We start from the raw sequence: 27,959 nt of genomic DNA, 5'->3' as shown, positions 1-27,959 counted from the left end.
AATGTGTTTATCTATAATAAACGAACAAATTCACCAGTTCTTTCCGCTCCGAGGGTGGTTCCAGCTGATATACGCTAAGCCTTTTCCTACCGATTAGCGTTTTCATTGCCAAAACCTTCAGTCACTGGTTCGGCCCCGATGACCACTTCAGATGAGATCATTCTCAAGGGCCGCAACGTACGATATGCAGACACAGTTTACGTCAGGGCTCCCCCGCTGAAGTTACACAGTTTAGCCGCCATGTAGCCCGCCCTTCTTTCTGTCTAGCCTCATTGACCTCTAGAGTTTACGGGGGCAGGGTTATATTCTAGTGTCATCAGCGTCGTGAAGTTGTTGCCATGATAAACTTGTGCCAGCTTTGGCGCAGCAGCCGCTGACGGCAGCTGAAACGGCCTGATGTCCCCATGAGAGACTTGAGTGCTGTATGTTGTTGTGCTGTCATAGCCGTAATCGATTTAAAGGTACCAAGGCCGTCACTAGCCCGACCTTTATCATATCGGCCTTGGAGTGAGGCCTTGGGATCTTCGACCCTAAAGTCGCTTTTGTCATTTTACTGTTTGCATGCAGGACAACGCTGCGTTCAGGCGTGTGTATGGATGTGGGCGCGAAGTTTCATTATCAAGGTCAGTGCTGACTCGAATTAGAGGACAGCACATGTTCGCGAAATACTTTGTATGTAATTGCGTTCTGAGTGGCCCGAATAGCGCTAGAGACGTAAATCTAATCGGGAAACAGCTAAAGATAAATGATAGTACTTATGTCGTCTAGTGCTGGACAAATTTTGTCAAACAAATAGCTAATCTGTATATTTTATGTTGGATATCAGCGATAACTAGAAATTAATTTAGACAATGCCAACATTTTAAAATATCACTTTGCTTTTGCGGAGACCTATTCACAAAGCGTTTTTATAATGATGGCGATACCCGCAGATTCGTATGTAACTTCGGAAGAAAAAACAACAGAAAGGAATCAGCCGTAAAATCTGGAGTTGACGAGCCTAATGATGATAACTATTTTTCATTCACTTAAGTTGTATAGTACTTGTGAGTTACTGGCGCGCATCGGATCAGTGACTTCCGGTGTCCTTCAACCGGGTGCCCTACCCGTATAAAGCACTGCATCGGCTTGATAAACACGAACTGTAGAACAGGAAAACACCTTCTATAAATCGAAACTCATTTCTAATACGAATAAACTGTAGTACATTAAATACGTCCGATTTAATGGCACTTGCAACAGCACCCAATAACCACTGACTGATAGGCCAATTAGCGTGACGCAAACCTTGCGAATGAGCCTTAATGACATGTTAGTTGTGCACACGTTATGCCCCTTGATAGCTCTTGAAGCATTTCTATCACTCAGTAATGTCACTTCATCATTGCACAGCATTAAGATGCTGTAAGTTATTTTTGATTATTTCAAACCATGATGCCAGGTCCAGGAACCAGCAGACTTGATCGCGAGACAATGAATACATCGTATCGATCGGGACAAGAAAAATCTACGTAAACCAGTTGACGATGTGCTTCATTCTGCGTAGCCTATAGTCGTTCTTTGAATACACGATAGGGGACTGTCAACGAAAAGCGGATGTCACCAGCTCTCGATTCATCCGTTCGGGCTGACCCAGTTTTGTGTGTGTGCTACAGCCCGAACAAAGGAACTTAATGTTGACAGTAGCTACCCAAATAGGAGCGAATCGTTGTGTTGTCAGAATGTTTATAACGACGATACAAAAGGGTTTTCCTGACTTTTCATGGATTGTTTTTATACGATTCTCGAATAAATTTATTCAGATAGCGTCCCTGTAAAAGTCGGACTTTGGCAGTTATATGTGCAACCGTGCTTAACTCACGGACAATCGGCTCGAGTGGATATCAGTGGATCCATCGAACAACACCTCTATATAAATACAAAAGTGCTCACTACATACCAAATATTTGTAATGTTTTACATGTTTGTTTTCCATCGCGACATCTATAAACTAGTAGCTCTTACGATTTTTCTTCGTTTGGCGAACATCAGACCTAGTTAACTAAACCAGCCTAAATTTATAAAAGCAAAAACGATCCAGCACATCAATTCAGTGCTCCCTCCTACAAACTGCTATCATTCTGATTTCGCCATTATAAAGCCGCTTTACCACATATCTACCTCGATGCTTGCCTCCACACACACTCACGCGGATGATATCTGCTATTCAGTTGGATAGGCAGGAACCAACAGAATTTTAGCCAAACCAGCAATTTTCCCTTAGTAGGAAAAGTTCGAAAAAATTAAACCGATCATTAAGCGCCTCTTTCGCTTTGCCCCGTGCACGCACCTTCTTTTTTTGGGTTCCATCTATCGAACGCCCGACGATCCAACGTCACTTTTTTAAACTCTCATCTGTGTCTTTTGTTCGTATATATAATGCGATAGCTCGCTGACGGCTTTTCTTCCTCTCCTTTTCCCCGATTAAGATTTCCTCTCAAAGCGCCTCTTTTCACCGTTTCTTGACTTTTGTAGTTGGTCCTAACAGAACCTACCTATCTACACTCACATACCTGTAACGATTTCCTTCTCGGGGCTCGATCGTTGCTTTTTTTCGTTCTGGGCTGTAGTGTTTTTCTGTGGGGTGAAGCTGTGTGGATTTGTCTGCTAGCGTCAGACTAGCTGATATGTGTATTGTATTGTATTGTTTATACTAGCGTTTTAGTGTCATTGTTTTGATGACGTTATAATTATTATTTGGTCAATGTGACTATTGTTTTTACTGTTACTATTGCTATCTCATTCTGCTCGTCTAGAGCCAAGCTCCGTTACGTCGACTACGTCACGTTGAGTGAGGCGTTTTACTGGACGTATCATGAGCAGCCAACGTAGGCTAGTACTACGGTCAAAATGAGGCACGCCTTGTCATAGCATTATTGCCCGTCGCTCATCTGCTTGGTTTCGGTTTTACGTTATATATACTACATATCCTCAGATGAGTCAATGACACCGAAGCGGTAATTGCAGCAGCGTCACGTATCAAATACGCAGAGAAGGGAAACGTGCAAGGGTAAAAAGATGCATGACAGTTAAAAATCTGCTGCACTTACTATATATCAACTGGTCATGAAGTCGTGCGCAGACGGGCCTGTTGACGCTTTTTGACATGGGTCTGTCAACCCGAATGATCGATGCCCAATGCACCTGTGGCTGACGTCTGGTAATGCGGTCCGATACCATTGGAGACCGAACGGAGCTTTTCACACGGGCGCTGTTTTTGCCAGTGTGTATAGAGGCGCCTGATGGTGACGATAATAATAATCGTCATCGTTGTAACTATCTATAGCGTTTGTTCGGTCTTTAATGTATTTCCATGTTTGTTGTTGTCAATATAATCTACGCCCAGTTTCTTTTTTTTTGTGTTGCTTTCTCGGTTACAAACCGCCATATCGATTTCGCTCATAATTAGATTATATTCTGATGCTCTTAGTTTGATCGTTTTGCTCTTAATGAATTTTAATCGTTGAAATGGAAAAAAAGGCTCATAATAAAGAGCTTTATTTGTAGATTGCGCTTTTTTTTTTTCGTCTGTGTGCAAATCTGCTGGCAAATCTAAAACGACAATGACTTCAACACTGAAAATCAATTAAAAACTTTTGGATTTATATAAATTATAATTAATTGACCGCTAGTAGTCATTTTTTTAGAAATGAGACAGCGTATGCAAGTTCTCTTATAGCTATTTGTATACCAAACATCAATTGGGAAGTGCAAAGTCACCTACTGTCTGCTACTCGACGAATTTCGTCGATTTAAAAATCCCATATATAAAGCTTACTTTTCAATTGATATATCCTGTCTCTAAATTACTTAAGCGCAGCCACTCATTTAGTCCCCGAAAGTTTCATCAAATCCACCTCTATTAGATCACATGCTATCTAGTAGCAAAAATATAGAAGGGCGGGACACGTCAGTCAGTTCCCAATATTGTGACACGTCGTTCCCACAACTCCTAACTCACTGACACGCAGCCGTGTTGCTTGGTTTACGAAGTCTTTATACGCCCCCCAGGGGGTTCACATATAAAGTTCGCTCTCGTATCAGGTTGCTGTTGCTTCTGCATTTGTTAACTTGTGCCTGGGTCGGGCCCGTTTGGCAGTCTTCCAACAGCGAAATGACGCCATTCCTCCAGGGACTGGATATGGTACCACTATTAAATTAGATGCTGATTGAGCTTATACCCGAGATATATATATATATAGGATTGCAGTGTAAAAGTCACTACTGTTATTGCGTAGAAATGATACCTGTAGATTGTTTTCATTACACAGGAGGCAGATGGTATACTGATAAGCAACTAAAAACTGGCTAACAAATTAATGACGCCCAGAGCTTGAGTAAGTGGACCAACTGAATGGTTGGGTTTGGGTCTGCTACTTATAAAAGCAGCTTAGCTAAACTTATATTCACGACGATAACCAACATATACATGTATATATGTGTCTTCACGCGTGCCTTGGGTTGTTTAATTGTACAGGTACGAAGAAGATGGAGTATAAGGGCCATCAGTGGCATGAGAAGTGCTTCTGCTGCGTCGTCTGCAAAAATCCAATTGGGACTCGCTCCTTTATCCCACGCGACAATGACATCTACTGCACACAATGTTATGAGGAGAAATTTGCCACCAGGTATATAAATATTCAATAATTAAAGTTATTTATTTTCATATATATATATATATATATATATATATGTCGCTGTTAAAGTAAGCAGCAAGACAAAAAGTAGCAGGAGTATACTCAGGCAAACAATATATCAATAAAGCATTTCCAAAAATATCGTTTTTCTGATATCAATACAGGCCCAGTGCTCTCCTCGACCTATCAGCAAAATCGATTATATCGACATTTTCTCTAACTTGTCTGTCTTTTTCGCCCGATTTATATTTAGGTGCATCAAATGCAATCAAATCATTCAGTCTGGTGGTGTAACGTATCGTAACGAGCCATGGCACCGTGAGTGTTTCTGCTGCTCGAACTGCAACACCTGTCTGGCTGGCCAGAGGTTTACCTCGCGCGACGAGAAACCTTACTGCGCCGATTGTTTTGGAGAACTGTTTGCTAAACGCTGTACATCCTGCACGAGGCCCATCACCGGTGAGTACCGTACAAAGAAAAAGGACGCCAGAAAACTAAATAGCACCATTTATACGTTTTTGTATCCATAGAATAAAGACACCTACTGGTTACTCTATAGGAAAGTAAATGGTTTATTCGTCACTTTTCTTTACGAGCAAAAGTCACTCCTGACAAAATGGCTGGTCCACGATGCTAAAAGATCGACTCAACAGTCGTTACCCTCATTGGAGTTTAACCCAAATACCTAGGAATGATCATGAGCATAATTTACCGTTCGAGTAGTAGGCAAACGTCTCTAATTCACATCTTGTTTATGTTTTTTTTTTTTTTTTTTTTTTTTTTTTACTAGTCCTCGTCTACTAAGCGCCAGTACGCTTGATTTGCCAACGATTTTCACTCCTATAATTGTGAATTTTCATTGTTTTCAACAGGAATTGGTGGCACTCGTTTCATTTCCTTCGAGGATCGCAATTGGCATAATGAGTGCTTCATCTGTGCTATGTGCCGCTGCTCGCTCGTCGGCAAGGGTTTTATCACCGATGAAAGTGACATCCTCTGCCCTGACTGCGCCAAACAGAAACTCATGTAAATCTCCTCCACTCATTCTGTTACGCCAGACACAAACACACATCAGCCAACGACTAAACCTATATTGCGTGACTACATCTAACCACGGAAACGCGAACTGTCACTACTTCGAAAATAACGACGACCGAAGCAATGCTTTTATGACCTCACCACAACATTATTATGAGTGAAGTCGCTATCTACCACTCTCACAAGCGAATTTCCATACACTTACCTACCCCAACGGGTACCAGTGGGCGGGACCACTCGCCAGTATCATGCGACTCTGATGAGGCTTTTACACACGACTCCAAGCGGAGCAGTGGCAGTCAGTCTCACGAATGTTGTGATTGAACTGCGTGTGCGAACAATTAAGTTATGAAGTAATAGTGAACCTCAGGCCCTCGTCATTACATCAACTCAAGAATACATTACAGTATAAAGGTGACAAAAACAACAAGCAACAGAAATGGCAAATGTAGAAGCCTTAGGAAAGAATAATCATGAGCTACGAAAGGAACTGAAGTTGGCGCAAACATATAGAAGATACTCATACAAAAAGCGATAACACAATATCGCGTCACAAAATGAGGAGTTCCACTACACGGTGCCGGTTTGGCCTAACAAAGAAAAGCAACGACAAGAACAAATAGCAAACAAAGCATCAATCTAAATTACAACAACGTAGTACAACAAAGCGACGAAATGCCACTACCGCGTAGCAGACAAAGATGATGATGATGATGATTTATTATTTATGTTGAAGTGAGCTAACTGAAACGATAGCGGATAAAAAATCATTTCAAAAAAGAGCATAAATGTAAAACGAAAACTGCAAAAGCAATGCAGCAGACGAACATCAGTAACCCGATCAGCTTAACGACCTCGTCGAATCCACATCGTGCCAAGGCCGAGTCCATCTGTCACCGTCGGCCCTCGCTGCGAAAACCTCGGTCTTCTATCGTCTGTTAACAAAGCAGTCCAGCGGAATATTGTGACAGGCGTGATCCACGCTTTACTATTTCGGGTATGCTAAATTGACAGGGTTGTGTCAACAGCCATCGGCACTGGGGGACGTTGGCGTCGATGGAAGCGAACACTGGCCGCGATTCGACCGATGGAGTCACCCAGCAACCAGGCAGTGCCTAATCAAAGACGACGTCGACAATGATGCATACGATAAAGTACACCGTAACGGTCTCGCTTTCTCATATGAAGTGTACCAAGGGACTACAAAACATACATTACCCACTGAAACTGTAGAAGGATTCGTTAAGTTCGAAGCTTGTGACACCGTAAGAGTATGATGTAGGCGAAATGGGTAACCTTAGAAGGACAGAGCAAGAGAGAGGAGAATACAAAAGGTAAAAAGCAAGCGTTTGTCTTATTTAGCAAGGTCATACGTAAAGAAGAAAAACAGTATACAGGCACACCTAAATTGAGACGTACAGAAACTCTATCAGGTATGAGCATCATGAGTTCCTCGACACGATTTTGAACGTCGAAACGTAATAATAGTAAACAATGGTAATCATTTCATAGTTGGCAACAATAATGAAAAGCACGAAATATAAAAAAAATGCGGAACAAGGCAGCAACCATGATATTTTCAACGAAAGGGCGTCCTCTTCTTCGGAAACCAAATTGCCGGGCCCTTTACATAAACTTCTTCTTAAGGGAGTTTCATAGCAGCGTGGAAGTGGTCACTGAGTAATATGGCATTTGTAGTCGACCACTGTCTATGCGTCGTCTAACCCATGTCGCCGCGATACGCCGTATTTGTGGGATGTTGATTGTTTTTTCTTCTGTTACCGCTGTTATCGTTATCTATCTAGCTTTATTTCTCTCATGTAATCCTTCCTAACCGCGCGCTTTGCCATCGATTTGACAAAGACTCGTCTATGCCTTTATGCCCGGGCCTTCTGTACTTGCATCCTCATTTAACAGAACTCCACGTATGACATGATACTTAGCCGCAGGTGATCAGATGGTAATGCCACGTCCACTAGTACTCCTCGTAATTATTAAAAATCTCGCTGTGGGACACCGCAATCGTGCAACTACAATAGGATACGATATTTGTGGCAAACTGATGATGCGTGCACAATAATATATACATAAACATACACAAAAAAATATACATATATATATATATATATATACACGAGTTGGATAACAGAACAAGAGCGGCAACAGTAACAAACACAACAACAATAATAATAAAAGACAGCTGCATCTGTGTAAATTAAAGCACAGATATTCTATGGTTAGGAAACATGACGCGAAACAGAACGGCGAAAAAATAAACACTGAACGAGTTAAGAGAGTGTGTACGAAACTTTGTTGAGGGAACTTACTCTGACTGTTAATGTTTCGGCTTTCTTCTGCAAACGACGAAAAGCAATACCCAAGCTGATGATGGCAATCGCGAGCGATGCCCCATAATAGCGGAAAGGATAGTAACGAAGACGAAAAATGATATGGAACAAATTGTCGACACGTAGACAAAAAAAAATGGTTGCTGCCAATGGTGACACTTGTTTGCCCTTTTGTTTGTATTTCACTGTTTTTTGAGCCGCTTCCAGTTGGTAGTCGGTTGCTGGTAGGTCAGGTTCTACTATTATAAGCCGGGCTAGGCATGCATACCTGCGCATAGAGATGTGACTCACACTTCAACCTATGCATATGTATAGTATTGCCAAGATCCGGTTGTTTCAGAGATATTTATCGATTGTTACCCGAAAATGTCCAAAAAAAACGCGTTATCCACAGCGGGAGCAAAAAGAGACAAGAAGGAGCAGGAAAGGGACGGACAAAGGCAGGTAGGCCAAAGTGAAAGCTTAGCGGAGGTGTCTCGTCAAAATTGGCACTTGCCCAAAAAAAATGTGTAGGACAGGTGAAAACACGTAGTCGAACGGGGCAGGGCAAGGGCAAACGCCTGTAGTGTCGATACACCAAAACCACGTACATGGCTTGCGCAGAATTTCCCACTAGCGGCAAAGATGGTTGTGAGGTAAGCAGAGGACGCCCAGAAATTTCCCCATGCAATCAATAACAGCCATACGCAATAGTTGAATAGACGGCGATATAGATTTCATGCGCTGACACGAACGACAATCGACCCGAACATTCTTCCAATTGATGTTTGTAGTAATAATTAAAAGAAAGGATAATGACCGCCACTAGCTAAGTGATGATGAAGATATCGGAGAAGACGATCATATATGACGATGATTACCTTTACCATTATTATTATCATATAACAATAACTGTAATAATAATTATGCATTTCGCAGTGCTGCTTCAAAATTTCGGCTTTATTTATTGAATGTGTAATAATGACAGGCCATAATATTAATAAAAATAAGCGCGAGATAAATAAATACTTTCGAAGGCTGAAAAAATATGCTCCTGTTTCATTTGTGTATTCTTCAGTTATTTTTTCTAACAACCTTCGATATTGAAGCGGACTGGCTTAGCTTTTTATCAGTTGGCAGAAATAAATGTTTCACAACTATTCACTTCTTTATGTAGCCAAAGACGCGAATTTATTCATGTATTTATGTTATAATAATTGATATAGCACGAGATATACAGAATATTTCCAAATTTGAGGTTAATCCAGGAGGCAGAGAGTGGGCTCTTATAGAACTTTGTAAATGAAGCATTTTATCTAACAAGTTCATAAGGCATGAGGTTTCTTTTTATCGCGAGAAATTAAAAATTAATATCTAAATAGGGAAGCCGGGGAAATATAGCATTTTTTTTTTTTACCACGTACACATGGGTTCGCTTTCTGATTTGAGGCAGATTTTTTCTTTTGGTAATATAGTTTCCGATATGATATCTTCTACGTCAGTGTCCTTTTTGAATTTTGGCGGTTAAATAAGTGTCGGAATCACGTGGAAAGTATCCTTCGTTTATTGAGCACTACCAAAATCTCAAGAATTCACTTTGAGTTTTAAAACTCACTATCTACTACATATCCCATACTTCTATTTTATATTGTCACACACATTTTTGTTTCTATTCAAAACTGGTTATTGGACTTGCAGAGGGAGGGGACTTGCTTGCGGTAGCAGCAAAGCCAATATCATTATATGTAATACGTTGACTACCATAATATTCCTAGTGTTTAACGTAATAGAAGCGTCACACCAAATATTGTCAGTGTGCTAATAACTATATGATACCTTCGTGATTGAATCATTCTAAAACGGAACGAGAAATGTACATGAATAGTATGTATTTATGAATATTTGATTTCATCAAAATTTTAGGGCTAAGAAAGGCCAGCAGTGCTTCTATACAACGAGTGTGAAATTGCACTCAACCTCGTTTACGGCACTGCACAGAGTTAGGACTTGAAGGTACATTGCTGGCTTAAATGAAACTTGCGCCTTTTTTACTTAGAGGAAGTTTTGCACTTGGTCGGGCTTGGACAGCTTCGATCATGCGGACTTCGTGAGTTCCTTGGTCTGACGAAATAATGGCCGCAGCAAGACATTGAAAAATGCAACGACAGAAAGTGCAATTTAATTCGGACCAAAGTGAGGTTTGTATACAGATGATCGCGACGTATCCAAAACAAGTAAACATTTTTTGAAATTTGTTTTTCTCGTATCAGCGCGAACCTTAATTAGGTAGAATCGCAGGTCTGACTTACCTTCTACCTACAAGACTCTAGCAAATCTGTTGCGCAGAGGTCTGTTCTTATTATTCATGATCCCCTTAGTAAGTCTATCGACTCTCTTCCAGCATTTTCTAAAGGCGTGTGTACACCGCGCAAAACTTTCAAAAACGTTAGTGGACACCATTTTATTGTTTGTAGGCATGAATCTTTGTCTGACATTTACTAGCGCTGTGCATTCAGCCATGGATAAAAAATCGTTGTTCATTTCCTTGACGGGTGCAGGACACACCTGTCCAAAAGGAGCTGCCCCTTTTCTATATAGATGAAAGAGTTCGCTTTATAAAGTGATAACAACGAAGTACTGAACCGCTTTGGACGACCATAAGAAGTAAAAGACGACACTCCTTTAGTAAAACGCGGACTAGTCGACCCGATAGCTCTCTTCACAGCTTAAAGTACGTCAGAAGATTGTTGGCAATCGCTTGCATTCACCAGGAAAGTTCCAAAAGGAAGTGCGATGACTTGCACTAAAATGGGTTCACTTGCCCTAAAGTTACAATAAATTAAAGTACTTGAAAAAAGCAACGGAAATGTTTGCTTCAATTTGTTATAATCGAACGGCTGGCCAACACAGCCTGCTTCTGTCAACTGTGGCCTGTTAAGTGTACAACAGAACGTTTTGGGGCGAGCCAGTGCAAGAGCAATAATCCAGTGTGAAAGAATTAATTTTGACTTACCGTCATTGGGATCCGTTCTACTAATTCAGATCACACATATTCTTGATTTATTTTACGCTCTAGTAGTAAGCAATAGTAACAACCTCTATGTCACTAACAACCAGCAGGTACCCTTTAGTCGTTGCAGCAATTATTTAATATTACAAATGTCCTATTCAGACCTAAAGAAATGGGATTAGCAAAGCCCTAGTAAAATCGCTTGATCGTACTATCAGTGAGAAACGATATTGCGTCCAATAACAACAGATCAACGAAAAGGGAAGTCGTGGTAGAATTTACTGCCAATCTTTGAGAATACCATGACATACATGTTGGCCAAGTGGGCAACTATTTGCGAGCGTTTCGTAGTAGTGAATTGTATTCGATTTTATGAACTAGGAGCGAAGATCGACACAAACGAAGATTCGTGGCATAACTGTGTTCTTAATTAACGGTAACCCACAAAATAACAATAATATGATAAATAAAAATGATCCGAAACAAGATGAATGTGCGTGTATCTATCACAGCGTTTAATTCTAAACTAAAATCTCTACAATTATAATTATATGCTCCAACGTATCCGCGCTTCTCCTGCACGAACAATACGTTTCTCCGTTCGACATCTAAATGCCATTAAGTGTCGTTTCTAAAGTGGACTTGGCAAAATAATTCTCTCCTTCTTTTCTTCATTTTGTTTTTATTCATCCAAATTGGGACCGATTGTAGACAGTTGTAAAAACCTATTTATACCTATTTATGCGTAGATCCGTACTTGGCTAGGTCTGCTTGTGCTTGTATGTATTTATAGGACTTTCCTTGAGTTTGTAAAAAAACAATCTGAAAATCCTGTGTGTGTATTTCAAACGTTTAATGCAGAGAAGATTCATTCAACGAATGAGGATCCTCAACCAAAGTAGAGAAGATAGTTACCCGAACACGTATGGGATGCAATGCGATCGAATGAAGATATAAAACGGTTATATAAAAGGAGCAAAACTATACCGTAAGTAAGTGTCCCGAAAGAGAATGAATGAAGCGTAAGAAAATACGCAGTTTCTGAGTTCTTAAACAACGCGACGCTAGCCCTTTATTTGAGAGAAGCGAGGTGACTGCTTGTAACCGCGATCTTAATGCGCTCCAAAAAGGCATGAGAAATACGAGAGATGACATGAGAGACAGACGAAATATATTTGCCTCAACCCCGATGCAACTCTGTTGCCGTAGCGGTACTTGCTGTCGGGGTCAAACGAGGCAGACTTTGCTTTTCATTCAGTACCGAGCAGGTTTGTCCTGCCTGGTTCGCTTTCGAGTCACTTACTGATGCCGAATTAATGGCAGTCAACTATTTCTCATGCAGCGGTGCTCGAAACATAGGCATAAGAGGCTGGTAAGCCAAAAGGCAGTAAGTGCATCATGCAGTGTAACTTTTTTGTCTACATATAACGAGAAAATGTCGCTAACGTAGCGAAGAGAACAACTGAATGAATGAGAAGCCTAGCTAGGTATGCCTAGGCACTGTCCGGCAGCGACTAGCACATAAAACTCGGAACATTTATTAATCGTTTGTCAAACGGCAATTTTGCATGAAACATCAAGGTTCGGGTCCGCTGACACAAGTCGCGTCTGTTTATAACATTATGAACAGCTGATTATTACTCGAACGCTGCCCTAATGATTGGCGATCGAGGCTTGAAAGTTATACAAATCGATGATTGTGTCCAGCAACTTACAGGAACAAACTTTTGAATGAAAAATGAGCTAAATCGTCTAAATCTGAAGATTCCCCCAGCCTTTACGATACAAATCACTTATTGTCAGTTAATGCAAAATATTTAGCGATTGCTCAACCTTTCAAAACAAACAGAACGCCATTGAGCTTGCTTATGTCGTTACAAACGCCGGCTATAGTTCCCGTTCTCCTTTACCGCAAGCTGTACCTGATCTAACCTGAAACCGTTACGCCGACCGTATAATCTGCGAATATATTCCAGAATGAAAATGCGCTTCTACAAAATGAACCACAGACGAGAGAAGAATAATTTTATTTGACTTGTGATAGTCGTCCCGATACTTTCCAGTCCTCTTCGCAGAGACTACATAGGACCTTCAAGATTGATCACTTCAGATGTGATCGAAATTGTAATACTTTATATTCAAAGATATAATAAACTAAACTAATAAGGTCAATTTTGTTTTCTGCTTATCGCATAGCATATGTCAGAAATAGAGAGCATACATAATCAGGCGAATACGGACGACAGAATTGACTTAGTAATGAACTACGCTGTTATTTGCTATTGAAATTGATGTTTATTGCAGACGCGATTTAGTATTGTTTTTGTTGTTATTGCGGACGCGATCTTTCGTACTGATCTCACGGTCCAGCTCCGGCAAGTGAAAGCACTTCGCTCACATCTTCCATATACTAATATTATCATACACTAAACACAGACAGTTTTATGTCAACAAGTATTTGTAATTGTATCGTTTTTCCAACAAGACTTTAACGTATCGCCTGATATTGTTTATATCCATGGTATTCAAGAAGGACTAACACATTGTTGAACTGATGAAACCTCTGGCATTGTTTTTGAATCTATCTGAACAGATTGCATACGGATCCTGATAACGGTGAGCTTGTGGTCTCCGCCAAACGATGTCAATGAAGAGAGAAACCCACCCCGCCTCCTTTTTACTATCACACTCGCACTCTCTACCGATCCAGAGATCTCGGCCTTGCTGATGACGAATCAAATTTGGCTAAATCGAGCAGATCCATATTTACACAGATGCTTTTCTTTCAGAATTCAAACAAAGTTCTGGCCAACTATTTCTCATGTTATGCTGACAAAAAATGCATCGGCGAAAATCGATATCGTTAATACTTTCCCACACGTTTTGATACTGTCTGCTGTCAGAAATTAAGTAGTTACGTATTTCGACTGCATATTAGAATTGCTTGACAAAACAGGAACAGAATACAATAGGTTGATTTTATAATCTTCCCGTTTTCGACCGATATCTATGCATAGCTTTTTAGAAGATTAGATATTTACTTTGTGATGTTGGTGACAAAAAAGAAAACTCCTTTTTTTTTTTGAATAATTCAACTAGCTGGCCGCTCCTGCGTTTTGCCAGGAGGTACGTTTGTATGTATTTGCCTTCTTAGTTCGTATGTAGACTGCTGCCTGTAACTGAAACGATTCACGAACAGGACACACGTAACGTCTCAAGCCTGTTTCGAAACTGGGTCAGTGGTGGCTCAGAGTTCATAGAAAGTTCCGTTCGGCACTGCAGGATCTTAGTGTCACTTGGAGAGATCACTCGCGAGCCGAGATATGAAGTTCCGATTCATCGGCCGGGCAGCGTGGCCGATTAGCAGCCAGCTCAGTGGCCACTTCCGTTTACTCGACGTTGTCGTAGTTGCTGAGCTGCGTTACGCGTTTTTTTTTTGGTGTTTTTTGTATAAGGCCGCAACTACCTTCTACGTGAACTCGATCCGAAAATAAGATCCGCATCGGGAGCCCCCTTTGGATGAACAAACTTCCGTTCTGGCCCAATTAAATGTTCATCCGGGGCGTCATCGTTCCACGATTCTTCCTCTTGCCTGTAGGAAGAATGAAAGAAATCTGTAAACGTGATGTACTTGTAATATGGACGCGATATAGGCTGTCATACGTCATCTACGTAACAGTAACAAGTCATAAAATATGACAGTAAAGCGAACACCGCATACTGAACGAATGAATCACTTTAGCCGACCGAGTCACTGTCCTGCAGGATCGACGTTTTATGCAGTCGTATGAGAGCAGTAAACGCTTGGTCTTGTCCATTAAGAACTCGATAAGGACACTGATGTGAGGGACGTAATGTCTAATCTATATATGCTCTGTGGAAAAAGGCACGTAGCCCTGACATGATCCACATTCCCATCCCCTGTTGAACAGTTCTATTTAATATTCATCTGCTAAAATCTAGCTACGTTCCAATGAAGTGACGAAAAATCTTCGTTTTGATAACACCCAAAGGAAAAGTCGGTGTCAAAAGACAGTCTAGTTCGCCAGGATAACAAAGAAGATTTTTTCTTGGAAATTATTATTACTCGTAGATCGGGTATCGTTGATCTCAAGCCGGTCAGTACTACCTCCGAAGCACACCATTATTTTCAATTGCAATACTCAACATGCACGGCATGTGCTATCCTTTTAAAAAAAAACATTGAGCGGGTCCCAAAGATCCCTTGTAACATGCATTCGCTTTATTCGTGGATTTTTGACACTCATTTGACATGGGTCTGAGAGGCACTGCATTCTATAAACTAGATTGTGCTGAGGTGCCCGACTATATTGTGGAGCTGCTAAGATCAAAACTACAAGAAGACGAAATGAACGTAGATTGCGGTGTCACCGAGCTGGATTCTTTCCACCAAACCGACGAAGCTGTTCAAGGTGAGAATCACAGTCCGCCTTTGCTTTCCGTGATCGTCAGTGATATACCCCACGAAATCGAAAAGCATCATTTACCAGTAAAGCTATTTTTATATGCCACTTACCTTATATAACTCGCGTCAATATTATCTTCAGCAAAATTGACGCCTTTCAACAGGTATGTCGACAAACTGGGCGTAAAACTTAACTTACGAAAGACGCAGGTTATAAAGTTTCGTCGCAAACGTCCGTTGGAAACATATACAAGTTTTCACTAAAAACAGTCCTGGGCTTTTTCCACTTAGCTCCTTGTGCTTTGAATGAAGTACGCTTAATCTGGAAGCTCCTGAAGACCAATCAACCTCACGGGATCAGTCGCGTGAAGCCAACCTTTCCAAATCGCATTCTGAGACTAAATTTCAACACAGGATAAACTTGTCTATTTGCACAACGACATGCTATTAGTCGTCGAAGAGCTTCCGATACGGTTTGAAGTACCCGAAATAGAAGCTTTCCAGCAACTTTTTTAAAAATGTGAAATAAATAAGTGATACAGATTCGAACTTCTAGCTGACAGGATTAACGACAAATCAACGTTGTGTTTCGCGGTCCGCAGATTTTATCGCGCCGTGTGTCAGACTTCCGGCTACGGCGACACAAAAAATCGGTGCCGACGTCTACGATGTAGGGGTTCATGCCTTTGATGACATGCTCAGACCGCCCAACAATATTCTCTCATTGAGTTGGAACGTTCATAATAACCAGACGACAAAAGCTCTGTGTTTTGGAACAAATCGCAATGTTGATATACTGAATTTATGTTACTCAATAGGAAAGCGTCTGCGTTTTGCAAGCTATTGCTCCTTTTATTTATCTTTAACAAATCATACTTTATCATCGCTGCCTTACTTTTTTTTTATGAGACCGTATGAAATTGTTAGTAAGCTTTGACTATGTATTGCAGAATAAACAGCCTTGTTACACCTTTGAACGTTGATGTGAGTAAAACACCGTAACGCTAAATTTTACACAGCGTTCTAACGACCATTTACTTAACTAAAGGGAGCGACTGTAGCTCTCACTTAGATCAGTAAATAGCCAATGGACATTATTAGTCAATAAGCGGTTCAAGAGCTGTATAAAATCTTGTTGAGTCTGCGCCCCCTTCCCATATCTTTTCCAAATCATTGTTAAGCCAAGAAAACAAACATCATTTTAGAAAAAAAATATTTGATTTTTGAATAAACTTTTTATACATAAATTAGATTATTAGAATTATTATATTGTCTTGTAATAAAAAAGATATAGAACATATTTCCAATAGAATATCGATGCAGCAGAGTTTTACATGCGATTTCCTTAATCTCCGGTATATATACATAGATTAATACGCTAAACAAACTTTGTGTGTAGACCTACCTTAGAAGGCTACTATTTAAACATTGTTTTTTATAATGTAGACTTTAATATGTATCGGCAGGGGATCCTTAATGTCAGGGTTTGTTCCAATAAACTGATTTGCCAATCCAACTTTTTTCAACCACATTTTAGAGGGTTCGATTATGCCTCTTGATTCCCTTATTCCTCTTATGTCTTTGTAATAGGAACAGTTTAATGTTTGCTGAGTAATGAAACCAACAAACTGTAAAATGCCTCATTTGTTACAGTTTAAAAAACTTCATAATTTTTCCGATATTAATCATTCACCACTTACCTCATATTCATGTTCAGCGTAAGCTGTTTCATTCGTTGTTTCTCTTCGCGTTCACGTTTTTGCGTTAGTGCAATCTTCTTTGCGAGTTCGTCACTATCCTCGAGCTGGATCTGCCTTAGTAGCGGTTTGTTGCGGTTGTTTTGCGATCGCATCATGATAACAAAATTTGTTGCTCCTCCAGTTGTTGCTGCACCTGGGCCAATGCCCGCGGATCCCCCTGAGGAACCAGCATTTGGTATGTTGCTGTTCCCGTTGCTGTTATTGTTACTGCTAACGTCATTAGCAGTACTGTTGTTGGCATTATAACCACTGATAGTGGCGTGATTCGTAACGTTATTGTCGCTTAAAGACTCGTCGGCCGTTGCGCCAGCAGACAGAGACAAAAGGCCAGAAGGCGGCGTTATGCCACTAGTGGAAAAGGTCCCGGTCCCCAGTAACTGAGACGATGAACAGCCCGTTTTTTGCAATTGGAGTTGCTGACTGCTTAACTGTGGAACCATGATCTCCTTTACTTGAGGTTGTTGACTGCGGTCCTGAGAGCGTTGCGCCATACTCTCGTAGACCATCTCCTCGAATTCGGCCTCGAACTCCCGTTGGAACTCGTCTGGTTCAACCTCCTCTTCGGGTTCATCCCTCAGTTCGTCGCTCTCGGTTTCATCATCATCATCATCATCATCATCTTCTTCATCGTCGTCTTCATCGCCCTCGTCTTCACCGTCCTCTTCGGCTCCATCCGACATTCCCTCGGAATCTTCGGCTGCTGGCGTCAAACCAGACGCGACACCAGATATGAGGGCGGCTGTGCCATTCTCAACCGTCACCGACTGCCCTGTTAGTTGGTTTCGACTGCCGCCGTTTTTAATAGACGCGTTCTAAAAAAACTCAGACAGAACGTTAGTACAATAAGTTTGTACACATAATGGAATCGTATCTTTGGGTCATCCATTGAAGCTATATTCATGCTACTAAGAGGAATTCAACAAAAAAAAAAGACGAAAGTGTTGTTTCAGGCATGAGAGTGCAACAAAGTTAGGATAATGACAAGTCCATGATGCACACGCTTCATCTAAGTTTTAGTGATTTTCATGACAGTATAGAGGTAACTTCCTTGCCTATTAAACTTAAAGACACGTGGAACGTTCTAGATTTAAGACCGAAATGTTTGTGTTCAAAGAGGCCACCGGAGCAATGCTCAACTATAGTAAGAGACGTAAAAACTTAAAAAATTTATTAAATTTAAACGACATGTAAATGTTTAGTATGTCGTTTATAATAAGCGTACATTGTAAACTGTAAACCTGTACACTGAGTGTCTCGAAGTATTATATGTGATACACAGTATAATATTGACTACCCTTTTGATTCAATAGAAATTAAATCTTTCCTACTATAGAATGTCCGAATAATTAGCAGATTCTGCTAGTTAGTCATCAGCTGACACTCGATCATCTATCCTGCTTGGTAACACTGATTTCAGAAATACAAACCTTAGCGTCCTTTTCAGCTTTTGCAGTTATAGCTTGATTAAGTAATTTGTTTACTGCCGCGTGCGCCGCCTCAAGAGATTTCGGCCATTGAAACTTTGGTCTGAGCGGATGAATGCTCTCCCGTAGGTGAAGCTCAACGGTAACGGGGAAGTTTTCGCCGAAATCTTCTTTTTTTTTCCAAAAATAAAGAAGTACGAAGTGCAGATAGCTATCCAGGCGTTTTTTAGCACTGCCGGTATCAAAGTACACTGCACATGTGTCCAAAAGGCAGCACACCAGTTTCAGCCTGTTGACCTCATTACCATGAAGCATATTAGTTATTCACAGGATTATTCATTAAGCCGGTAACGACTTTTATTGGAACAACTTTGTGTAAAAGCATAATCGAGATTTAGCTCCAGGTAAATGCCACACCGAGGTTGAAATCAAACACAAAAAGGCCTCTTCTTTTATGCAGACGTATTTTATTGTATATAATCAAACTTAGTTTTCTTCCGAGCTCAAGATATTATTAAAATAATTTATGCTCACGAATTCGACAAACTAAATTAGATTTGGGACACAGAATAGTGATGCATAAATCTGTCGGTCAAATTACATAACTAGAATTGTAAGAAGTATGAAAGCAAACAAAATAATCTTTAACCGACCTAAATACATTTTCTGGTGGGTCCAGCGGCGTACCAGCCCCGAACGTGATCAGTGAATAAAGTACCGTGAATATAAGGGCGCTTTCGGTCATGCTGTAGTTGTAGAGTTCGCCTAGATAGTGAACAGCCGCAACTCTCCTAGAACCATCAAAACGCACTTGTGTTCTATAGACGACTATATTATAATGAAAGGCATTTTATGAGAATACCGGCAAATAGACCCTACAACCGGGCGAAAGGTTGATTATGCCCCAGCTAATACCTACAGTACCGCATCCAATTCCGATGTTATCCTTTAAATTTCGCCCTACTGGAGTTTACTTGAGCGCACAGAGATACGACTAGGCAGCCACAAGATATGCAGGAGTGACAGTGAATCACACATGAGCTTTGCTTGAAAAAATCACTTCAGAACCTGCTAAACTGTCACCCTGATCATTATTACTTAATAAAGAAACGATTAAATACCTTTGGTTATATTTGGGGTCAATAACTTCCATCCCAAGACGAATTTCCTCGAGTACAGCATCGACAACACGAGGCCCCACTCCGTCCTGATACGTGGCCAATGTAGCTACAACATGAGCCAGAAATCTGTGCAACGAAATGTACGAATCATGAGATGCAAACCAATGAGTAACAGATACGATAACATCGAGTTTTATTGTAACATAATTTTTGAGCACAACATTTAAAAATACACCCGAAAAAAATAATTGTATTGAGACAGATCTGTTATGCATTTATGAATATATACTTCGCAGGAAGATTTAATATATTTCTAAATATAAAGTTACGTAATGATTACTAATGACCCGAAAAACTATAGTAAACTAATGGTTTTTCTAGATATGATACATTCAAACTTACCGAATATTAAAATAACGCACTTCGTGAGCATTGCTTAAAAGTCGAATTGCCATATGGAGATGAGGTGAACCCAAACTCCAATCAAGCTTGCGCAACTGTCGTACAACCTTGTCAACGGTTCCTTTGTACAGTTCTTGGTACAAGAGCTTACGAATGTATCTAAAAATGAAGCAAACGAAGTCGTGAGAAACGCTTTGTACTTACACACCATTTCGAGTCTAGGCAGATATGTTAACACTGCACTACCATGCAGACACATAGCTAAACCTGTGCTCGAAAAGCGACCATCGCTGGTTCAATGTCTGCCAACGATATAAATAACACAACAAGTGTTGCTAAATTCAAAATGTAAATAAGTCTCTGGGGCAAGATTAACACTGCCAATGCTACTTGCCTATTATCTTGTGTTACCGGACAATTGAAGTGAACTCTAATACAGATCAGTATCGAGCCGGGGTGTATTTTCGGGTATTATTTGCAAGTTATTTATCTATCCATCAACTTCAACGGTACCGACCTCTCAATTGGTGTTTTCTGTACAACTCGGGCAGGCGGCCTTGGAGCGGCAATAGATGTGACCACGGCACAGGCGTTGTCAACCATCAATTGATGCCGGGGATCGAGATTTTGCACTGTACGTTTGCGCAGCATCTGATCCACAAGGGCTCGGGTGGGACCGTGGCTATCCGCTATCAGTTTTAAGTAGAACAATAGATAAAGTGAACTGCGCGTAAGATAATGAAAATTAAAAAAATATAACTAGACTCTCCAGTGCTTCGGTTCAACAGAATAGTACAACCACACAGGCTTTTCACCTTCTCTGAGCACCCACTCAATAATAATTAAGCTGTACTCCTATTAAGCACAAAACACTTTTACACCTCATCTCTTATTGTACAGAACATAAAAACTGGCAATAGGGTTATTTCCAGTTCACTCGCAGCTACTATGGAAATCTCATTTGATTTCTTTTCCTCCGCTTATTGATATGCTTAAGTTCAGCGGGTAGTCACACTTGATTTCAGATAAACATAACATACAGATGTTTATTATCATCCTTGTGATCAAAGATAATTTTTGCTATTACTACTAAGCAATAGTAACTACGTATTGTATGTATATACATATACTGAAACAAATGTAGCATAGATACAAGTGCATCCATACTAAAATTTTCGTTCAAAAACACAATGCTCGCACAACTTCACAACTCACATCAATTTCCATAAATTACTATGTTTTTCTTCGATTTAAGGACTAATTGATCCCCCATATTGAGTCTTGTGATGTCTTCTTCTCGATAGCACAACTGTGAAAAAAATACTGTCGAACCGAACAGTGTAGTGACGTCTTAAAAAGAAGCAATTTCTTTCGTTTTTTTTTTAAATTGTATATGATAAGGTTAAAAAAAATTGTGTTAATGTCTGCATGCTGTTCTACACATAATAGGTTGTGAAGTTAACTGCTTTTGTCAACTTTGATTGATAAAAATCCGTTAACATACAATTCCTTTAGCAACAATATATATATATATATATAGTGTATGTGCCTATACGAGCATGGTAAATTTATTTAAATAATATACGCGATTTTTATAAAGCGAATCGGAGTTTTAACAGAGGTGCGGCGTCTCCAAAAGGAATCTTATGTGAAATATATTTTATTTATTTACATTCGTTTAGACTGCACCACATATTTTCAGAAACAACAAAAAATATAGACAACCATGAAGGTTCAACTTATTGGATGCCAAAGTAAGTTTTAAAGGACTGACGGAATTTTAAGCTTTGACCACTTTTAAAAATCTACGAACCTTGCTTTTTTCATTTTAGAAATATACGGTACTTTCTAGAAAGGTATTTTCAGAAAAAAAAAAAAGAAAAATACTCCGTAGAAGCTTTTTACCCTGACTGTTTAAATTCAGTCGGTTTTCTATAGGGTCACGTAGGTTTCCAAACATTCCTACCTATAATATAATAATATACCTACGAAAAATATACCTAGAATACGGTTTAGCCGAAAATAAGTTTTTTTTTAAATGGACCGTAATAAATAAATTGAAGAATCTCTGAGCCGGTAGCAGGAATATCGTTAACTTACGATGAAGGAACAAGAATCGTCCACAGCACTCAACTAAATGGCAGCTCATATCAATCGCATGGTGAGAAAAGTCTCCAAGGAGCTTTTTCAAACAACGCAGTGTCTCGCTCATTGGAAGAACTCGGAATTTCGTCAGCTCCGCTAAAAAGCGAACAGTTTTAACCTAAATAACCGAAAGCACAAAAACATACCATTAGGCCCATATTAGACTGACGTTCCCAATCAAAGAATCATTTCTATAACCATAGTAATAGTGCCAGTGTAAATATTAACGGAAGAATAACACAATATTGAACAATAAACATGTATCCTAGAATACCTTGGTTTCTATATTCATCTGGTCCTTCTTGCGAAGCTGATACGAGAAGTCCTTGAGCAGCAACGCGCACAGCTCCTCTCCGAGATCAACAGCGACTGGTTTAAGGATAGCTACGAGTCGCGAATACAGCGGAAGCAGGTCGAGACGGGTTCGAGGCACGAGGAAAAGCGCTCGCGTCAATTTATACCGATTTGGCCCTGTAGATTTCGAACACGAAAGATCAGCCCCACTAGCGAATGAGAACAGCTGCTAATAAATTTATATAATCAAAATAACATCACATGTGACTCGTGTTGTTCTTGTTTAACAACAAGTTCATATTGTTTTTATTAATATGATCATTATTATGGCAGTCGCCGTGTGGGCGCACTGGCAACGAGTTCGCCTATTCATATAGGGGTATGATCTCGATTCAAAACGCACTATAGATGCACTTTATTTCATACTGGAGGCCACATGTTTGAATGTCTAACGGCAATACAGGATGTAAGCAATTTGTAACATTTTTTTCATTTTGTGGTAACCGCTTAGTCCTAAGCTAGAAGTTGATCGAATAACAAAATTGAAACGCATCAAGACTTACGGGTGTTAAGGTTGAAGCAGAACTGTTCCGCCATCTGGTCGATGGTGTCTCGATTAAGACACTGAGGCAGCTGTTTGAGGAATAAGTCCAACTGCGGCTTCGTTTCAACCTGTGAAGGGCAATGTACAAAATAATGCATAATATTGATAACACGAAACATTGGCTCGGCCGAAGCTCACTAAGGGTTCGCACAGATGACAATCATCGCGTCTGCCCTATTGGCAATGCGTATGTCGCTTACCTTTCGCATCTCTTTTTCCGCTTTTTCGGCCAGATCCTCCTCAGCTTCGGCCTCACCTCCGGCGCCTTCGGGTGACGGCGATACCGATTTCTCTTCGTCTCGACCGAGTTCGTCATAGTTTTCCTAGATCGTTGTAGGTAAAATTCATAACGATTAGAATAATTCTACTGAAACAGAATTCTTCGCTGGAGGACGAATTTCCCGGAGGCAGGAAAAGAGCAGCTGAAACTTTTCAGAGTGTACGACCTACCTCCCAAGGTTTATTGCCCGAATTAAAGAGGAAACCAATTCGGTTCCATTTTCGAGACAGTTATATTCCTGCTAGATAAACGTCACATAAAAATGCTCTAGTAGTAAGCTTCTTGTTAATCTTTTGAGTTTTGACATATATTTTCTTCTTCTGCAGGACTCAATTAATTTTGCGAAGAAAAATCCCTTAAGCCCTAATCGGGCACCAATGTCCAACGTCTCGTGGCTGGGAGCCCAGTGTGCTACCCACCTAGGCATCGTGCCAGTTGGAAAAGTTTCAGTTGTCCGTGCGCAAATTTCTCGTTGTGCACACGATAATCAAATGGTTCAATACCCACCCGATCCCTGTCTTTGTCGAGTCTTTGTCTAACCTTGTCGTCCTTAGTATTGTCCTTCAAAATTGCGGGCATAATGGCTTTTAAATCTGGAAGATGTTCGTAGAATGCCTGCGTGTCCGAATCTTCCCATAAGGATTCTTCCGACAACTCCGTCTCTATTAACACCTGTGTGTGTTATATGAATGAGAAATGAATAAAATAAACAAGATAAGATTAAATATTTAGTTGTTTCTAACTCTAGCAAATTGCGGCTTTCGTATATGAAATTAGATACGGCGATGGATTCTTGCCACAAATCAACGTGCTAAATTTCGTATCAACTCAATTTTAATCATTATGTCCGTACTAGACTAGTTAAAATAGTACAATAATATAAATATGTGTGTAACCTCTTAAGATAGTACGATCATATAGGTTTGAATACGTACTCCCTGCACGATTCCCTCGCCCTCGGGTGGTTCTTCCGGTTCGCTGAACTGTGGTGCGCTTTCTCCTAGCAATCCTGCCAGCTGCTCAAGTGAACTCGTCAATTTGACAAATGTCATCTGTCATAAGGATTGATAACGAGGCGAAGACTATTGTTTAGAAATGTCGCAAGCGCTGTGAGTTGTTGTTGTTCACTAGCTCTGATATTTTCGGCAGGAGCAGCATCTGGCTAGCCGTCTTTGCCTGTCCGCTTACTACGGGCTAATCATTTGTGGCACTAGTTATCGCTGTTGTTTATGTGATAAACACTATTTCCTAGTTAGCGCTTAGTGGTACCTGAGCATTCTCCAATTTTTCCGTCATCTCCTGCGGCGCAACCCCTTTTGATTGTACTGTGTGTTTATGTTTCTTCTGCATTTTACACAGCTCGCCATGTTCGCGAGTTGCATATCGACAAATCGACTTAAAATATTCACGCACCATCATCTGCAAAGAACAAGAGTAGCGATCAAGTTGAGCGTCGTACTAGAATACCTTTAGATTTCAAAACGTAATGTTGTTTTTGAAAAATTACGCGGGCGTCCTCTAAAGACCACACAGCGCGAAAGATATCGACACCGACACATATATTAATTAGATAGCGATTTGGTTCAGCTCACCTGAAGTAACTTTTGCTTGTCGAGAGGCACATAAATATCATTCGGTGCCCCAGGACTAAGCGCGAGAAGGTCCTCTCCGCAGCTCTTACACAATGAGATCACTGCACTTAATGACTGCTGGCTTTGATTACACATTTCCTAAAAAATGCAGTTATACATATATATATATTCGCACAGTCTTTTCAGATGGCATGGCTTTTTTCTTAGTTGAACCGAAATTTGCTCTTCTCATCACGTTTTTTTATATGCCTTACGAGCCGATGCCATTACTTACGAATAGTTTTCTTTTTGAACACATAGAATTGAATTTTAGTTCAACCTTATTCCTAATGATTCATTCATTGTACTATAATATAGAATATTTTAATTCGTTTGCAACTGATCTGCCACAATTGTACCAAACATATAACTAACTTGTAAAAAATGCTTGAGTAGTTGAAATCCTTCTTTTAACGGGAACACTCCGGCGAGGAGGAGTTCGGCACTAAGTCGGAGATCCACTCGAGCTTTGGCAGGGTTTACTGCTTGAGACGACACCGATTTCTGTATGCAGTCAAGTAACGAACTGGCAAAATCGGCGTACTCTACATGAAGTCGAGAGCACACCTGTGACCGTGTAGTTGTAGTTTATTAGTAAAAATTCCATAAAATCAATGTTGCCCCTCTATTACGTAGTGAAAATATTCGGCGCGATCACCGGCATAGTCTGTTATCAAATTCCTAAGTGTTTTGTCCTGTATCCCATTATTATTAAAGTATTCAAAACACGTATAATTCTGCATCCCGAAGCTAATTTCGAATTGATGATAGCTTTAATATAGTAAATTTTCAAAAAAGGTATCGCTGAATAGAAAACTCTTCATACCTACGGACGTGCGTACGCTGAAGTGTTGTTTGAAATAGCAGATACGGAGAATCGACGATGGGTATTGTATTCTATCAAAAACGCATTATATATTGATTTTTTAAGCATCTTTTGGCATGCTCTTGAATTCATAGGGAACAATACTAACCTGTACAAGCGAAGTGATATCGCTGAGCTTAAACTTTGACTCCACAATCGCTTGGCAAATTTCCGAGATGTACTTTGACAGATTAAGTGATCGAATGTCATTGAGAACCGATAATTGTTGAGCTTCGCTGAAGGTTTTCTGTAGAATAGAGCCACGACACTTTATACTAGGCACTCAACGTACAGAATATTGTAGTAATAAAAAAAAAATAGTGTACAAGGTTAGACCATACATTTCATGTAAATATCAGTGTAAAATAAAAATACAATGTTTATTCCTCATTGATTTAACCAGACTGTGTTAAATTCTCTGCATCAAAAGAAATTGGTTCCATTGTCCTTCACTGTCAACGAGCATTCGCAAATAATAAAAATGAACTCGAAAGAACATACTTCATAAGTAAGATTCTGTATAGTATTGAGTTGAAACCCTGGTTGCTGCCATTAACCATTTAATAGTAATTTCCTTAACAGGCAAAAGAGAATCTGACGATCCTTTTTATGTTTCGGTTTCGATTTTGTATGGTCTTCATTTTCGACTCACGTTAGTGTGACGCCATTTTTTATCATACTTTTAAAAAAAAAATCGAATTTTATACAACACATTTTCTAGTGGTGCTGCTAAATCTAATTATTTTTAGCTTAGCTTCTGCTAATCTTTTAAAACAGTAATATTTGGCTATATCTCACTTAAAAAAAAGCAATCAAAATCAAGTAGAAAATTAAAATTACGCACAATTTTTCGTACAAACGCCGTATTTTTCTTAAGGCTGGAGTCTCTGAGTGCCAGAGCATTTTCGGTAGCGCGAACCGGAGCCAAATTTTCCCGCCGCAGCTCGGATCGAATCCCTCCAAACGTTTTGCCTACACATTAAGGTTGTTGAGGATAAATTTAATTATGTGTCTACTAGTGAAATATTTGAAAAGTATAAAGGAGATTGCCATGATGAAAGAATAAGCGAAGGAAGGCCTACGGAACGTAAACACCGCCTGGTCAGTCTCAACAGGCTCTACAACAGAAAATGTTTACACGACGGACCATAATCCGCCATCTGCTCTGTGGTCGAAGACAACGCCTAACGTGCCAGAATTCACGAAGTAATATTGGCAAGGTAAAAGTAAATTACGATGTCAACTTTAAACTGTTAGTTTATTCTTTTACGATGCGTGCTGTACAGAAATGCACTGATAGATAAATCCAAGTACACTGTTGCTTGTCTTCGGGAGTTTTTAAGCCCGTGTTTTCAACTTTTTATCATATTATTTTGCTATTGAACGCATAATTTTCTGCTGAAGTTGAGTACCAATATAACACGAAATTCACCTTTGTCATCAGCCATTTTCGAGTTCTTTCACAAATTGACACATGAAGATCCTCTATCCAAATGTCATTTTAATCCTTGTAAAGTTGCACTGATAGCGAAGATTGCATTTTGCACCAAAGTTGCACTGAGACACTTTCAATGGACGAGAGCAAACGCAGATACCTGCTCAAAATCGCTGGCTGACTTCACTCGTGAATTCAAACAGTCAAGACTTGTGTAGATTTAAAGATTGACACACGCTCCGTCGATTAGCGGCAAACCCGCGGAAGTCCTAAAACCTGAAGGTTAATCTGGAATTGTGCCAATCCCTTTGCTGTCAATATTTTTATGTCGGGGCACTTTACATAACTTCCGTTCTCTTTCAAATTACAATTATTGAGCTATAATGCGATCGCTAGTGTTCTCAGCTGTATTTAATATTGGTTATGCCAATTTTTCGAAAAATAAAAACAAATGAGTAGGCATCTTGTTTCCTGCGAGATGATCCACACAAACAATCAACACAGCGAGCAGCGCCTGCCGC

The 27,959-nt window shown here is 40.1% G+C and overlaps 2 protein-coding genes and 1 pseudogene across 7 annotated transcripts in view; 1 reads left to right on the top strand and 2 right to left on the bottom strand.

Annotated features, from left to right (window-relative positions):
- The window catches only part of Lmpt (four and a half LIM domains protein limpet), a 66,103-nt gene extending 56,886 nt beyond the window's left edge, over window positions 1-9,217 (top strand). For all 6 annotated transcript variants that reach the window (XM_086973018.1, XM_022852704.2, XM_022852707.2 and 3 more), the window contains 3 exons: window positions 4,517-4,667; window positions 4,930-5,135; window positions 5,549-9,217. In XM_086973018.1, the coding sequence (XP_086829144.1) occupies window positions 4,517-4,667; window positions 4,930-5,135; window positions 5,549-5,706 (515 nt within the window). In that variant the 3' untranslated portion in view covers window positions 5,707-9,217. The remainder of the gene's footprint in view (window positions 1-4,516; window positions 4,668-4,929; window positions 5,136-5,548) is intronic.
- Window positions 9,218-13,040: 3,823 nt separating this feature from the next.
- On the bottom strand, window positions 13,041-27,876 carry Upf2 (UPF2 regulator of nonsense mediated mRNA decay). Its single transcript, XM_022852702.2, has 19 exons — window positions 27,436-27,876; window positions 26,848-26,975; window positions 26,113-26,250; window positions 25,514-25,705; window positions 25,100-25,237; window positions 24,777-24,926; window positions 24,443-24,559; window positions 24,048-24,179; window positions 23,428-23,550; window positions 23,187-23,295; window positions 22,604-22,800; window positions 22,285-22,447; window positions 20,702-20,873; window positions 20,185-20,343; window positions 19,783-19,908; window positions 19,315-19,452; window positions 18,665-18,950; window positions 17,178-18,049; window positions 13,041-14,643 (listed from the first exon to the last, which is right to left on the bottom strand). The coding sequence occupies exons 1-19, from the start codon at window positions 27,449-27,451 to the stop codon at window positions 14,514-14,516; spliced, it is 3,486 nt and encodes a 1,161-aa protein (XP_022708437.1). The 5' UTR covers window positions 27,452-27,876; the 3' UTR covers window positions 13,041-14,513.
- Window positions 21,309-21,465, bottom strand: LOC147751955 (5.8S ribosomal RNA; annotated as a pseudogene).
- Window positions 27,877-27,959: the final 83 nt, after the last annotated feature.

The sequence above is a fragment of the Varroa jacobsoni genome, unplaced genomic scaffold (genome assembly GCF_002532875.2).
Source record: "Varroa jacobsoni isolate VJ856 unplaced genomic scaffold, vjacob_1.0 contig00932, whole genome shotgun sequence".
Lineage (NCBI taxonomy): Eukaryota > Metazoa > Arthropoda > Arachnida > Mesostigmata > Varroidae > Varroa > Varroa jacobsoni.
Note: the sequence above shows the minus strand (reverse complement) of the source record. Positions and strands in the feature narration are given on the sequence as shown.

Bases quoted from the DNA above. Each gene is read 5' to 3' on its own strand.
- Upf2 (XM_022852702.2), bottom strand. The intron at 26,251-26,847 runs GTGCGTAATTTT...TCTATTCTACAG, and splicing joins CGGCGTTTGTACGAAAAATT to AAAACCTTCAGCGAAGCTCA. The intron at 18,050-18,664 runs GTTTGTATTTCT...GAGTTTTTTTAG, and splicing joins AAGCTGAAAAGGACGCTAAG to AACGCGTCTATTAAAAACGG.